General features: G+C 48.3%; 1 protein-coding gene and 1 long non-coding RNA gene across 4 annotated transcripts in view; one reads left to right on the top strand and one right to left on the bottom strand.

The window, feature by feature from the left end:
- Positions 1 to 407: 407 nt before the first annotated feature.
- On the top strand, positions 408 to 5,721 carry LOC137223806 (uncharacterized). Of its 2 annotated transcripts, none has more exons than XR_010943085.1 (4): positions 408 to 558; positions 1,659 to 1,784; positions 1,880 to 1,943; positions 2,379 to 5,721. It is a non-coding gene; the product is annotated as an uncharacterized lncRNA (long non-coding RNA). The 2 variants fall into 2 exon arrangements; XR_010943096.1 differs by having other exon boundaries at positions 1,659 to 1,788.
- Positions 5,722 to 9,665: 3,944 nt separating this feature from the next.
- The window catches only part of BTBD7 (BTB domain containing 7), an 80,903-nt gene continuing 75,578 nt past the window's right edge, over positions 9,666 to 14,990 (bottom strand). For both annotated transcript variants that reach the window (XM_067727106.1, XM_067727117.1), the window contains exon 11: positions 9,666 to 14,979. In XM_067727106.1, coding sequence (XP_067583207.1) covers positions 14,164 to 14,979 — 816 coding nt within the window. In that variant the 3' untranslated portion in view covers positions 9,666 to 14,163. The remainder of the gene's footprint in view (positions 14,980 to 14,990) is intronic.

The raw sequence follows: 14,990 nt of genomic DNA, 5'->3' as shown, positions 1-14,990 counted from the left end.
TGTTTTATCAGATTCAACCTGATCCCAGGTCCCGCCAGCAGAGCTCCTTCACTGCCCTCCCCACCCCCATTTTAGGACACCTCTGAGGAGGGAGGGCCCATGATTCCCTCTGGGGCCTAGATGAACAGAGAACAAAGAAATGGGTGGTCATGACCTATCGCAGTGTGTTCAGGTCCTGCTGTGTGCAAGGGAGAGGGCTGGGAGCCCACAGGCCAAGGAAGAGATGAGGTCCACCCCCATGGTAGCCATTATTTTATAAGTAAATGTGAGAACAAACCAAGAAGCCAGTGCAGAGGCCCATCTTTGGCCTCCCCGCAGCTCTCGCTTCCTTGGAAATGAGTCACACTTGAGGTCATCACCCGTGGTGAGTTAAGCACAAGTGAATGAAGTGCTCTCTGTAGGCCTGGAGCTGCCCGCATCTCTGAACACGCAGGATTACAGGGAAACAGCAGTTCTCCCAGCTCCCCCAGAGGACCCTAGTGGACTGCAAGAAAATTGAAAGAGCAGCCCCAGTGACAGACGGACCTTGGCAGTGACCTAGTGAAGCTCCCACGGAGGGTGAGTGTGTTCTGGGGATTGTGGGGAGCACAGGAAGCCAACCCAGCAGAGCTCCCGGGAACCAGTGAGGCTGCCTCCCAGTCAGCTCACCTGGAAGTGGCTGCCAGGCACGAGCTTTGGCCTGAGGGGCATCCGGCATTTGGCACGGGGCCAAAGCCATACTCTACTCACTTGTGCCCCGAACCACTGGGCCTTAGACGGGTTGTGTTCCATACTTAGTCACAGGATCCCTAGGTTGGAAGGGATCTGAGAAGTCACCCGGCCTCACCTCTCGGGAAGGGGTCCCTCCCTCGTGGGTGATGCTCAGAGGGGACCAGCGCTGGTCTTGGCCACCGGGCTTCCATGCCTCCATGCTCTTGGTGGCAATGCCTCCCCTTCCCTGCCGGGTGACTTGAGGCGCCTTGGTCTTCTCTCTCAGCTGTGGGCAGAAATCCTGTGAGCCCTGTGGAGCCCGGCTTAGGAGAAGCCAACGGCCTGGAAGGTGGAGGGGAGAGAAAACCAGGCCCTCGGTGATGCGCGCACTGAGCTCCTGGATTAGTCTTGTCTGAAGCTCATACAGCGCGTAGACTTCCGTAGCAGGGAACACTTCTGCGGTCCTCTAGCTCCTGCTTCTGAGCACTTCTGGTGACAGAGTGCCCCCTACTGCACACGGCACTCGTCCCCTGCTCTCCCAGTCTTGGTGCCTTTTCCTGTGGAAAAAGTCTGGATACTTCTGGACTTTTCCACTGGCCTCCCATCCAAATCTTTGTTCTGGTCTTCTCCCAGGGACTCCTTGGCTGCCCCCGCTTAACTTTGCCTCAACTGCATCCCCCTGGAGATGGCTGGGTTTCTCCTCAGCCATCTGTCCTCCTGTTGGAGCCTGTGGCTTGTGCTACTCTGTTTCTCCCACTCACGTCCCCGACTCCTGGCTTCCCTCTCTTGCCTCTGCCTCGGGCCTTAAGGCTCCTGGATGCAGCTGACCTGTAGTTAAATGAGCCAAATTGAAAAGTTCTACAGCTGTATTGGGTTCTCCAGAGAAACAGAACCAATAGCGGATATAGACACCCATCTCTCTCTCTCTCTCTCTTTCTCTCTGTGTCTCTATGTATCTATAAAACAAGGAATTGATTCACATGACTGGAGGCTGAGAAGTCCCATGATCTACTGTCTGCAAGCTGGAGACCCAGGAAAGACTGGGGTAGTTCCAGTCCCAGCCCGAAGGTCCAAGAACCAGGGGAGCTGATGATGTAAGTAAGCGTCAGTCCTAGTGCCAGAGGAGACCAGTGTCCGAGCTCAGACGGGCAGAGAGTAAATTCTCCCTCCGCTTTTTTGTTCTATTCAGGCCCTCAATGGACTGAATGATGCCCACCACACTGGGAGGCTCATCTGCTTTACTCAGACTGCAGGTACAAATGCTAATCTAACTCAGAAACGCTCTCCTAGACACACCAGGATGACGTTTAGCCAAATGTCTGGGCACCCCACGGCCCAGTGAAGTTGACACAGAAAATCAGCCATCACAACAAGCGACCCGTTTGTCTCATTCCACCCTGAGCAGCACCTGTGGAGCGAGAGAGGCCGCCTGGGGTCTGGAGTCATGGCCTGTGCCCCGGCTGTTACGTTCTCTGGGCCGCAGGTGCCGCTCAGGCCATTCCCTGAGACTACGCTGGGGTCACAGCACCCCAGCCGCGAGGGAAGAGGCTCTCTGCTCCCTCAGGCCTGGAGCTGTGAATAAAATGGGGCAGCAGCTGAGGAGAGAGAAGCTGCTGAGAATGACAGACACACCTTCCCCACCAGTTTCTTCACAAAGCTGTGGAGCCAGCCACTGATTCCATTCTCAGGTCAGCTGCTGTGACGGAGGCCTCCGGCTGTCTCCTGCCCAGCCTCGCCTCCCCTCCCCTCCACGACCTCTTCATTATGGATGGAGAGACACTGCCGTGTGGCTAATATTCAGATCGTCACTTCGTAACAACACTTAGCCCTGTTAGTGATGACATATTCGTGAGTTTATTTGCTTAGTATCTGTCCTCCCCACTAAATGGTTAATTCCGCGAGGTCAGGGACTGTCCTTCCAGCTCATGGTTAAAGGGCTGGAACCTGGGGGCCGCCTGCCCCGCTGTCAGGTGACTGCACAGCTGCGGGCTGCACGCGTTTGCGCGCCTGATCTCATTCACCCACCCACAGCAGCCTGAAGAGTATGATTGTCCGTCCCCATTTTACAGATGTGAAAACTGAGGCTCTGAGAAACCGGGGGTCCATAGCTTGCCAGGGGTGACTCCCAGCTCATTTCATTCCACAGTCTGCCCTCATTCAAGTGGGGCACCAGGAACAGCTAAGAATCTTGGAGCAGGGACTATCCTGGCAGTCCAGTGGTTAAGACTCCACACTTTCACTGCAGGGCGCACAGGTTTGATCCCTGGTCGGGGAACAAAGATCCTGCATGCTGTGTGGCGCGGCCAAAAACATTCTTGGAGCAGAAGTGATGGAAGATGCCAATAGTTTTTGCATAAATCACAGGATGTCGTATTTTGCCCTGGGATAGGAGGGACATTGACTCTTCTGGGTTTTGTTTTGGTAAATTCACTTCTACTTACATGACAGAATTGGACTGTCTTGCAGCATCTAAACCACTCCAGGGAGGGTTTCATACGCCTTCCAAGAAACACGACCCCAGCGCAGCGTCCCCAGGCGAGAGGCTGGGAACGGATGGCGACCCCAGCGGAGAGCGTGGTGCCTTCACCCACAAGGAGTATCACAGAAGAGAGGACGAGGGAAACGGTGGCAGCGTATTTTGCCCACGAGGTCCAGGCGTGAGGAGCGAGCTGGAGGGTGGCCCCCGTGAGAGGAGGCTAGGGTGGAAAGTGGCCAGGAGCTGGGTGAGGGCTGACTCAGCTGGCCTGGGCACTGAGGCCAGAAGCCTGGGCACCGTGGGGACCATGGGGACTGTGGCTGTACAACTGTCTTCAGTTGTCCCCCAAAGCTGGGTCCAGACCCAGGAGATGGACATGTCCATTGTTTGTTGAGTTTGGCCAGAAAATTGGTGGGAAGGTAAGCAAATTGAGGAGGCCAACACCTAGGGACAATGGGCTGTCCTTGAGAGGGGAGCAAGGAGGCCAGAGGTCAGAGGTTCCAGAGGAAGACAGGAGGGGCATCTGGGACATAGTGGCCTGAGCAGGAAGTGAGCTAAGGTTTCAAAGGTGGAGCCCTTCTGGGGACAAGGGGAAAGTTCACAGAGTCAGTGGGAGGGGAATAGAAGAGCAGGTAGCTGGAGATGGTCCCCGGCGCTACCCAGGTTGATGGCCGGGCCTGGAACAAGAGGACAACAGCGAGGCTGCGACAAGGCCTCGGGGTATGAAACGAGTGACAGCGTAACGGTCACGAGCTGAGAGTGGGATAGCCAGACGGCAGGGGCTGCAGAGGTGCTAGGGGTGTTACAGGGGGGCCGCCACACACTGCCTATCCTGACCCTCAAGTGTGGAAAGTGCGAGACGCCAGTTCTCGGGAGAGGCCTGCAGGGCGGGAGGAGGGCTGGACCTCAGCTAAGGCAAGAGGCAGGAGAGGAGAGAGTGGGAAGGTGGGGGAAGCATGCAGGAAAGGTGGGCAATGCTGATGGGGTTGGGGGACGGTCTGGGAATCCAGGGGGCTGTGCAAGCGACCTGGGAGAGCAGGAACAGCAGGTCCAGGGGGACGACGGACCCCATCGCTGTGAAGGGCACAGTCCTGGAAGCCACGGGGGGATGCTGGGAAGTCGGGGCACTCGGGCCTCTCAGGGCCATCCACACCTGGACTAACCAGAGTTTGGGTGGATCTGTTCAGAATGTGGAGAAATGGGAAGGACAAATGTTTTTAGTTTGGTCACAGAGGGTGGCGAGGTATCTGGTTCCTCTGATGGAAGGTTCCAGAAATGGAGGATGTTTACGTGGGTTTAAGGTGAGGGATTTCAGGAGGAGAGTGCGAAAGGCAACAGCTGCCCACAGACCCTCACAGCAGGCCTGCCAGGGGTGTTGAGGGGCTTCTTCACCTGAGAATGGGGAGAAGACTCAGAGTGACTCGAGGATTATGTGGCAAAATACTTAAAAGTCCACAGTCAAAGCTCACTCCGTGAACTCTGTGAACTACTGTCACCCCATTTAAGGATGAGGACCCGTAGGCTCCTCGTGGCGCCCGGTGACGGTCCCTGCTAGGCAAGTCTCCCTCTGGAACACGAGCCCTTCCTCCCTCGGGGTTTCTGGTCTCGGCTTCCTCACTCTCTCCCAAGCTCGGCCACCATCCAGCAGTGGTCACAAACATGCTTGGACACCAGACTTTGTGGATGCAGATGCCTCGAAATTTACAGACAAGTGACGCTGGCCCCAAATCCAAGGCTCTGCAAGATGTGAGGCTCACCCACTGGGAAGACATCAGAGGAGGACGTCTTAACTCTGATGCTGACGCAAAGGCTCATGGCCGGCATCTGAGGCTATTCGGAACGGTGAGCTCTGGGGGTTTGGAGACCAAATAAAAAGGAGCCCATGGGCAAAAGGTGTGCAGACAAGGGACATGTCAGTGGGTCCTTGAGGTGAAGTCAAGACCGAGGTGAGGCCCATGGGCCCAGTGTCGTCATCACTGTCAAGTGTAAAGCTGCGTTTGGAGCTGGGACATTTAATGTAGGCTTAGCGGATGATGGTGAGCAGACCCACGATTCACTTCCATACTTTCTGTGAAGGGAGCGTCCCTCAAACTCGGACAAATAAGCAAATGTGGAGGCAAAGGTCTGGGGGGGTCTGGGGAGTGTGAGGGTCCCTTCCGGGGAGTTGTCATGTTACTGTCAATCGGAGAGATGACAAATACTAGAAATGACCAATGTCTCAGTTCATCTGCTTTGGTCCTGTTACAAGGGGGATGGGATGGCAGGTTCTGGCAACTAAGGACAGGGACCTTCACTGGGGTTCTCCAGAGGTTTTTTAAAATACATTTATTTATTTATTTTGGCTGCACCAGGTATTAGCTGCAGTGTGTGGGATCTTCGTTGCTGCATCTGAGATCTTTACTTGCCGCATGCAGGATCTAGTTCCCTGACCAGGGATCAAACCCGGGCCCCCTGCATTGGGAGCTCGGAGTCTTAGCCACTGGACCACCAGGGAAGCCCCTCCCTAGAGGATTCTAAAATGAACTCCTGCTACTGCTGAATGATTTCTTTTTTTTTTTTTAAAGACATAGATAATGATTTTTTTTTTTTTTTTTTTTTGGCAGTACGCGGGCCTCTCACTGTCGTGGCCTCTCCCGTTGCGGAGCACAGGCTCCGGATGCGCAGGCTCAGCGGCCATGGTTCACGGGTCCAGCTGCTCCGCGGCATGTGGGATCTTCCCGGACCGGGGCACGAACCCGTGTCCCCTGCGTCGGCAGGCGGACTCTGAACCACTGCACCACCAGGGAAGCCCAGATAATGATTTTTTTAAATTTATTTATTTATTCATCTTTTGCTTTATTGGCTCTTTGTTGCTGCGCGCGGGCTTTCTCTAGTTGCGGCGAGCGGGGGCTACTCTTCTTTGCGATGCATGGGCTTCTCATTGTGGTGGCTTCTCTTGTTTCAGAGCACAAGCTCTAGGCACATGGGCTCAGTAGTTGTGGCACGCAAGCTCAGTAGTTGTGGCACGCGGGCTCAGTAGTTGTGGCGCACAGGCTTAGCTGCTCTGCGGCATGTGGGATCTTCCCAAACCAGGGCTCAAACCCGTGTCCCCTGCATTGGCAGGCGGATTCTTAACCACTGGGCCACCAGGTAAGTCCCTGAATGATTTCTGATACTTGGAGAAAGTAGTTGTGATTAGGAACTAACAGTCTTTTTTAGTTTTGGTCGTGCCGCAAATCTTGTGGGATCTTAGTTCCCCAACCAGGGATTGAACCTGGGCCCTCGGCAGCGAGAGCATGGAGTCCTAACCACTGGGCCGCCAGGGAATTCCCGGAACTAAGAGTCTTTTAAGAACAAATTATGCTGAGCTGGCCTCCTCCTCTTCCATGGGGGATAGACCCCAGCTGGACTGCACATGGGCGTGTGACAGTCTCTCATGAGGGACGTGTGGAGATGAAGAAGGGGGTTTGGCCATGACTCCCAATACCTCACCACTGCCCCAGCCTCCGTGCTCTCCACGCGCCTCTCCACCCTGAGCTCCTCACCCAGGCCATCGCCTCATCTCCCACGCAGACTCCCGCACCAACCCGACCCCACCTGGCTTCTCTCCCTATCCCGCCACCAAACCGCTCTTGCCAACCTCACTCACCTTCTCCATGGTGCCGACCCAAAGCATCTTTTGAGCCTGATTTTCCAAAATCTCCGAGCAGCAGCCACTGAGTTAACTTTTGGGGAGGGGTGGAATTGATCCTTCATCTCTTAACATTTAACTTGAAAAAGTAATACATGCAGGTAATTTAAAAATTCAACCAGTACAAAAAGTATACAGCTAAGTTCCCCCCACCCGATTACAATGCCCTTCTCTCTCCAGAGGCAGTCCTGCCTCATAGGTCTTTGCAGACGTTTTTATGAATATACAAGTTTATTATGTAGCTCCTTTTTCTTGTCTGCTCCACAAGTGGGAGCGTCCATATGCCCTGTTTTGTTTTTTACTCCTTTCACTTTATAAATTCTGAAGATCACATTCCGTCCTTTTTGAACAGCCTCTGCCTGGCCTTCTGAGTACCACACTAGTTCTCTTTCTACCTGGTAGCCCGCCCTTGGTCAGCAACTCCCTCAAGCTGACCTAGAAAGGTCAGAGTTCCTCCAGAGTTCATTCCTAGGCTCTCTTTTCATCTTTAAACCTTCCCCACTAAGTCACCTTATCTACTCCCGAGGCTTTCAATGCCACCCACGTATGTGGACAATTCCCACCTGGCACCTCCAGCTTGGCCCCTTGCTTCTGAGTTCCCAGCTTACATGGAATCACCAAGTGAACACAAGCAACGTTAAACTCATGGTCTTTCCCCTAGATCTGACGCCTCCCGCTCTCTCCCCACGTCCAAGCAATGCCCAAGTCCTGCAGATATCACTTCCTGACCATATTCCTCTGTTCTCTGCAGCCTCCCGCCTGGTTTCCTGACGCATTCCTGCTCTGCCTCAATCCAGTGATGTGCAGCATGCAAATCTGATTACATTTATGCCCCTGCTTAAAACCCTACAGCAGTTTCCCGTTGATCCTGTTGGGATCAACTTCAAAATCCTTGGCCTGCCCTGGAAGGGCTGGCAAGATGGGCTCAACCCTCTGTCCCAGCCCACACCGGTTTCCCCAGTGCTCAGGACCGCCTGCCTCAGGTTCTGCCTCGTCCCCGAAACCTCCCAGGAAACCCGCCCCTCCTAGCCCCATGACTCCACCTTCCCCTGCACTTTGAAGGTCACTTCCACATGGAAGCCTTCCCAATCCCAGGACCAGTAAGACCCCCAACCTTACCTCTGTAATGGTACGATGTCTTTTCTTCCTTGAGACCCTAACGTTCTTATGGGTGGGGCTGTGACTGTCTTGTTCATTCCTGTCACCTCAGGGCCTAGCAGGGTCTGGCAGGTAGAAGTTGCTTACTTATTGGATAAATGTTTGAACAAGTAAATGCCATGCTTGTAACTACCTCCACTCTCTGCACACTATGGTCCCCCTGCCTGGGCCACCATGCTTTCTGGTGTTCAGTACAACACCGTGGTTGAGAACTTGGGCTCTGTAGCCACAATGCCTGGGTTTGAACTCAGGCTCTGCCAACTTACTAGCTGTGTGACCTTGGACAAGTCACTTGATATCTCTGTGCTTTGGTTTTCTCATTTGTAAAATGCACTAATAATAGTAGGTGATTCACAGAGAATTAAAGAAAACAATACTTAACTCATTGATTACAGGAAAAAAAAATAAAGTGCTTTGCAGTGAATCCAGTGTGTTTCTCCTCCCATTCATTCCTGGGCCATGTCAAGCCAGACTTCCCCTCAGCCACAGTAACCTCCTATTGCTATGTACTGTTCCAATTGTCTCTCTAGATAGTTTTTGTTTTTTGTTTTTTTGGTTTTTTTTGGCTGCGTTGGGTCTTAGTTGCCCTGGGAGGGCTTAGTTGCTCCGCGGCATGTGGTATCTTAGTTCCCCGACCGCGGATCAAACCCGCGTCCCCTGCATTAGGAAGGCAGATTCTTAACCACTGGACCACCAGGGAAGTCTCTTCCTACTTTAAAGCTTCTGAGAATAGGTATCCTGTCTGCTTTATCTGCTGCTCCACATTCCCAAACTCTGGGAAGAGTGGACTCAAGAACTATTCCTTAATGCAGTGAGGAGAGGTAAGGCCCCAAGTAGCTAGGGAAGCTGGCCTGAACTCACCCTTCCAGGGGAATCCACAAGAACAGAAGTGAAAGTTGACTTACCCAATTTCCTGTTTTAGATTTTGAGGAAGCTCACCTTCAGAAACCTTAGGTTTTATTTTATCTTGATATTCCACAGTTAAACCTAAGATGGTTACGAAATATAAAAAGAGAACTGCCCCAGTGAGGCACAAAGGGTGAAATGCCACAGTGAGGCACAAAGGGTGAAATGCTGGGATGGGACTTATTAGTGAAATGATTAAAGTTAAAATTTTAAATAGTGATTTTAAAAAACGGAAATTGGAAAACTTTCTATTTTGCATGTTTTTTTTGGAAAACTAGACTCTAGATCATGACTCCATTTCCCTTTCAAATGGAAAAATATTAACGCTCCTGAGTTTGAATCTAAGCCCGGTGTCTGACACTTGGAGGCCTGTGAATCTTGGGGTGCATTTGGGTCTCTCACCGACGGACCACAGCCCTTCCAGTGACTGATTCATTCCAGTTGCTGGGTCCCTGTGTTTGGAATGCTGAACTTCCTCTGGAGACCCCTGTGCAAGTTACTTTTTTGCTCAAATTGTAAAATGAAATCTCTCAGAAATGCCCCAGTGAAATCACAGAAAATTCTGAACTTGAATCAAATGAAACATGGTATTTCCAAGAAATCCGTAATACTTGAAAAAAGCCTCTGAATAACTGAAAGCATAGAGACAGAGGAGAAGTCCACCTAGAAAACCTCCCACTTCTACCTAGTGGTGGGGACAACATTGCTTCTATAACTGAGGGCTGTGTGCTACCTGCTAAAACAGACTGTATCCAACTCAGCGGGTTCTATCCAAGCCATTTATTTGAAACGCCAACTATATGTAGGATAAAGTCAGTGTTACATGCTTGTCAGTAACAGTAGAAAAATAGAACCAGTGAAAACCTTTGTACAACTGTAGTGATACTCAAAAGAGAAATGTATCATTTTACAATGCTTCACACAGACGAATTCAAGTTTGGAGGTACCTAAATAAAAATACTATATATTTCTTTAAAAAACACTATGTACATTTGAAGCGTAAACAAGTTTTACAAAGTACTGGTTATGCAGGTTGTAGAAAACACTTGCATAGGACATGAAATCAGTTTAAGAAAAATTTCTGAGCCTTTAGCATTGAAGGCACTTGACTTTATACCAGTAACAGCACAACCACAAGAAATGCAGTGTTGTAGAAGATACCACCTCTCTGATGCACAGACGTGGTACACAAACAGCAAGTGGAGTTCAGGAGTCTTTATCGTTCAGCCACCCCACCTAAGAGCAGGATCCCGTCCCACGTGCCCATGGAACCCAGATACACAGTCACGTGCAGGTACACGATGAAGCTTCCAGAGCTCATTTCAGCTCTTAGACAGAACCCACGTAAACACACAGACACAAGAAGTTATTTTCAAGACACACACTTGCAAGTAATCTTTCTATAGAAACGGCCACAGCATTATAATATTCAGAATATGGAAGATTGACTCATGGTCTGAGGCTTCTCTAGAGGAAAAGAAAAATCAAAACTTGCCAATACAACAATGACATAACACCTATTGCAATCGACAGGACAAAAAGACAACATTTCATAAAACACTGTTCGTACAACAGTGTTAATGGAAAATAATACAATACACTTTAGTGTGTGACGGTAATTCTTTTAGTAAGGTTATCTGTAATGAGGTTTTAAAGTAAACTCCTCAGTAGACAAAGTAAACCACTGCAGAACGGGGAATAGCACCCATCACTGCTGCTTTAATAGTAACTTTCAACAGTAAGTTGAAGGTCAACCAAATAATTAAAAAAAAAAAAAAGGCAAACATTTCCCTTTGAGTTCAGTCCTAAGATAAAAACATAAATGCCTTAGAATTGCAAAACCAGTATCTTACAAGTGTTTCAGGAAACACATTTTCTCCTAAAAGGCGGATTTCAACATGAAAATTCATATTTTGATGAGTAGTTACTGAGAAGTGTTCATCTTTCACCTCTAGAGACCAGCACGCGGGGATCATCTTTGCGTCCCGCTGCTGCCAACACGTGGGGGTCATCTTTGCACCCTGCTGCTGCTGCTGCATATGCGGTTTCCCCTCCATCATCACCTAAATCCAAAGGGACACGTATGGTCCACTGCTGCTAGAGCTTGGACAACAAATCCAAAGAAAACTCAATAAAGAACAGTTTGTTAAGGAAGCAGAAACAAGAATTAAGCAAAGTTTCATAGAGTTCAACCCAAAAAAACCCCAAAAGACTCAAATAAAAAGAACTCATTTAAAATCTACCTGGTTACCAAAATGTCAGGAGAGATTAGGTCTAGGGACATGCCTAGAAAAAGCTACAGGGGCGTGTGAAAAAGAGTATGTATAGTACATGGTAAATGCAAACAACGATTTTTTCAGGAATAATTTTTGCCTTTCATGCTGCTATCTTTTTCCCTTAGGAGTCACAGGTGACTCTGAACTGAAATTACTAATCAAAATCACAAAACTAAAACAGAAATATAAGAAACAGACCAACAGCATCTTGAAGAAACGTAGATCTTCTCCTTCCGCTCCAGGCTCTAACTGGTATTCGCTAACCTCGACACGGCGGACACCAAAGGTGGCGATTGTCTAATGGCCTGATTGTCCACGGCCTCGAGAGGAGATCTGGTATGTTGAGATTTGGTTCTCATGAAATTTCTACACCGAGTAAAATGCTAGGTCCCGTGGCCTAAATTTTATATTATACATGTTTATTTCTGAGAGCAATCTTACTCAGACTTCACATTTATCTTCGTACAGCACTGAAAGAATTTAATGCTTAGTAAGCATTAAAGAAAACTGAATAGATGGGTTCAAAAGCCAGAGGCACATAGCTATTCAACCTACCCTACTGACCATACTTCACAAGATACATTAAAAGTCCACTAACACCTACCCTAACACTAAACCCACATCTGTTTCCCTTCTGGAAGTCACAGCAGTCCACGATCCACAGCGCGTTTCTCTCTATACACAGAGTTTAGCCAGGTATGCTACTAAATTATTAAAAGCAAACTTCATAAATTAAATAAAACTATGAACAGTGGCCACTTCTTTTATAATTATATTTTAGGGACGTGAAAGAATATTTAATAAATTTTCAGAAAAATGCATGTGTGGCACCAATAGCTCTCGTCTAACATTTTTAAAAAAAACAGGTTGGAGATGAGAAAGATTTCCCCCACCAACTATGTCTACTCACTCTTCTTTGCAGTACCAGCACAGCACAGTCTGAATTCAGAATAGAAATTTAAAACTGTATCAAAATAATTCATGTCAACACATGTATATGAATACACATTAAGGAATATGATGGAATTAACACTTTGTGTTTCTGAGGAGAGACAGACTGAGATTGGCTTCAAAAGACACCGTCATCTATCATAAAGTCAAAAACCTACTAAAAATGAGAACAGAGTCCTAACGTTTTTCATCTTTAAAAAAAGGAGCCTCAAAGGCGACGATGTGTAGCCGACCTCACAGTAGCCTGGTGTTGACTCTGGGAGATCTGGGGCTCGGTGTGCAGCTTGGCCGACATCGAGGGACGTACGGGCAGCAGCTAACTAGCCAGGCAGCAGAGCGAGTGGCAGCGGTTTGCCGGTGTAGACAGACAAACTGATGTGTTCCCATCTTTAAGACTACCTACTGTTAGGATTTTTTAAAATGTCAGATTATTCCTGAGTGTATATCCACAGGGTAAAAGTAGGAAAAGATTGTAAGAGAAACTACAGTTTCGGGAGAAATCAGAGTTCTTGACACCCAATAGAAACCTATTTACTTAAAAGTGCATGTCATTCATTTATATGGTAGCTTGTAAAGGCTCCCTAGCCCTGCATAGTTTTAGAGTGAGTGTGAGTGATTCAGAGTTTTTTATATATATACATACACAGAGAAGAGGCTCCCAACATCCTTCACGGGAGGGAGTGTTCAGAAAGCCTCTTTTCTTCTAAGTGCTACGGTTGTGTGTGTATGTGTAAAAATAGAAAGTGAATGCTCAAATAATGCTGAAGTGATTTAAAAACTCAAATACTAATGTATTTACATTGGAGAGTAAGAAAAAAACAGTCCTTAGCTCACACATTGCCCTTCTAAGGGAGGGGATCTTAAAAGATCCCATGTGCTCAGTGGTTCAGTAAAATCCCAAACCAGCGTCCCCAGTGGAGTTCAAGTAGGACATGTAGTATTTCACCGAAGGAAAAAAAAAAAGGTTTCTTTTTCTTTTTTGGTGACAAAGCATTATGCATTATACAACAACTTCTTTAAAGGAAACCAAAATTCAGACACACTTTGAAAAACACTTAAAAGAAAATATCTGCTTACAAACACCAAATGACATCCGTAAGGCTGAAGCCCTTTTGTTTTTTTCCCACAGAGAGCAAGACAACTGAAGGCAGCAAAGCAGTCACTCCCCCGACATCTGGAGAGTCGCAGCTCAGAACCGGCAACCCCGCAGGGCAGGCTTAAGTTACTTCGCTAATTCCACTTCTTTAGGATTCCAGGAAAGCCGATCGCTTTAGAACCTCATCTAGTGAAACTCTAATCCACACTACCAGAATCTGCAGTGATTCTAACAGCATCTGCACTGTGAATAAAGCAACAGCTTGAGTCTGGACACAAAAGGCTTTTCTCCTTCTTGTTCTTTACTGAACCAGGAAACTTCAGGATCCTGACTGGATTCCTGCTGGAGGAATGAAGACCAGCTCCCAAGACTCATTTAAAAAGTACGACGTTAGATTTATGAAGACTGAGCAGGAAGATTTCTGAACTAAAACGATTACTGAAAAGAGAGGAGCATTTTGATGTGCTGTTCTTTGGAATTTCTATAATTAAAAAATAAACACAGAACTATTTCATAAGAAAATACATCTTAGTGTGCAATCCAATGCACGTGGAAATTGCTAGATGAAAGGTAAAATGCAAAAAAGTATGAAAATACAGTCCTTTAAATGTGGCAATAAAGTTTAACATACTGATATAAAAACAATACAGATAAAAGTACAAGTGCAAAAAAATTCCATCATTTGTAAAGAGAAAAAAAAAAGTGCCAGCTTGCTTGCTCTTAAAAATGCTTCCCCCACACAATTGTTCCAACACAAAACAGACGCAGCATTCAGAATAACCCTCTTAGCATGCCGTGTCTAACAGACGTGTATATACAAAAACTAGAATAAAATAACGTGAAACTGAGTTATCAGCTGGCATCAATACTCTAAGTTGTTGGGTTACATCATAAAATGGGATGTTTCACATCTCAGGCACAGACGACTTGGAGGTTGCTCTCAAAGGGCAGACTTTTTGTAGAGGAAGTCTGGCTTGCTTGGTGACCTCCTTCCTCTGCTGATTGAATCTTCCCTTTCCAAATCTGTATTTCGCTGAGCTCCATGGCCCAAGGACTCGCTGTCTGCCAGTCTTCTACCAGATCTCTCTTCTGGAGCTTCAGAGCTACATGCAGAATGTGAAGGTCTGTTAGGAGTCAGCCCAAAAGTCAAGTCAGTTTCCACTGCTGTTCGCCCCCTGACATGGGTTGGACCGTTGCCGGCATTTTCTGGGGCTGCCAAAGGAAAGTCCGACCGCTGGGGAGGCTGCTCAACAACATCGAGGTGTACCGGCTCATTCTTTTGTCTGTGCAGATGCCCATCAGGGGAAAGTGGATATTCTCTCCTAGCTTCTTCCTGCTTTTTAGGAGAGGTCTGGCCAGGTAGGTAGGCTGACTTTAAGCCACTTGGTGATGCCTTATTGTGGCTATACAAATCGGGACCAAAATACCCACCTTGCGGAGGGGAAGGGCTGCGTCTGCCAGGAGCCGGAGTAGACGGTCTACAAGCAGCGTTCGAGAAGTCATAGAAATCTGGATATTCCTGCTGATTTTCTCGAGTGTCTGGTTTTTGCTCTAGTGTGTGTTTCTTTCGAGATGTGTGTGTATGCCTCTGTGGAATACACGATAGATGCTGGGGAGGCCCTGGTACTACTTCAGACACTGACTGGCTTAATTCTGTGTCTACAGCAAGTTCGGGAAGCCTCCTGTCCTTGAGTGACAGTGTGGACACTCCCATGGCGATATCTGGCATTAGATCATTTAGCACAGGTTGTGTACACTGCAAACAGA

Source organism: Pseudorca crassidens, chromosome 1 (genome assembly GCF_039906515.1).
Source record: "Pseudorca crassidens isolate mPseCra1 chromosome 1, mPseCra1.hap1, whole genome shotgun sequence".
Taxonomy (NCBI): Eukaryota; Metazoa; Chordata; class Mammalia; order Artiodactyla; family Delphinidae; genus Pseudorca; species Pseudorca crassidens.
The sequence above is the reverse complement of the archived record's forward strand: the minus strand, read 5'-3'. Positions and strand labels throughout refer to the sequence as shown.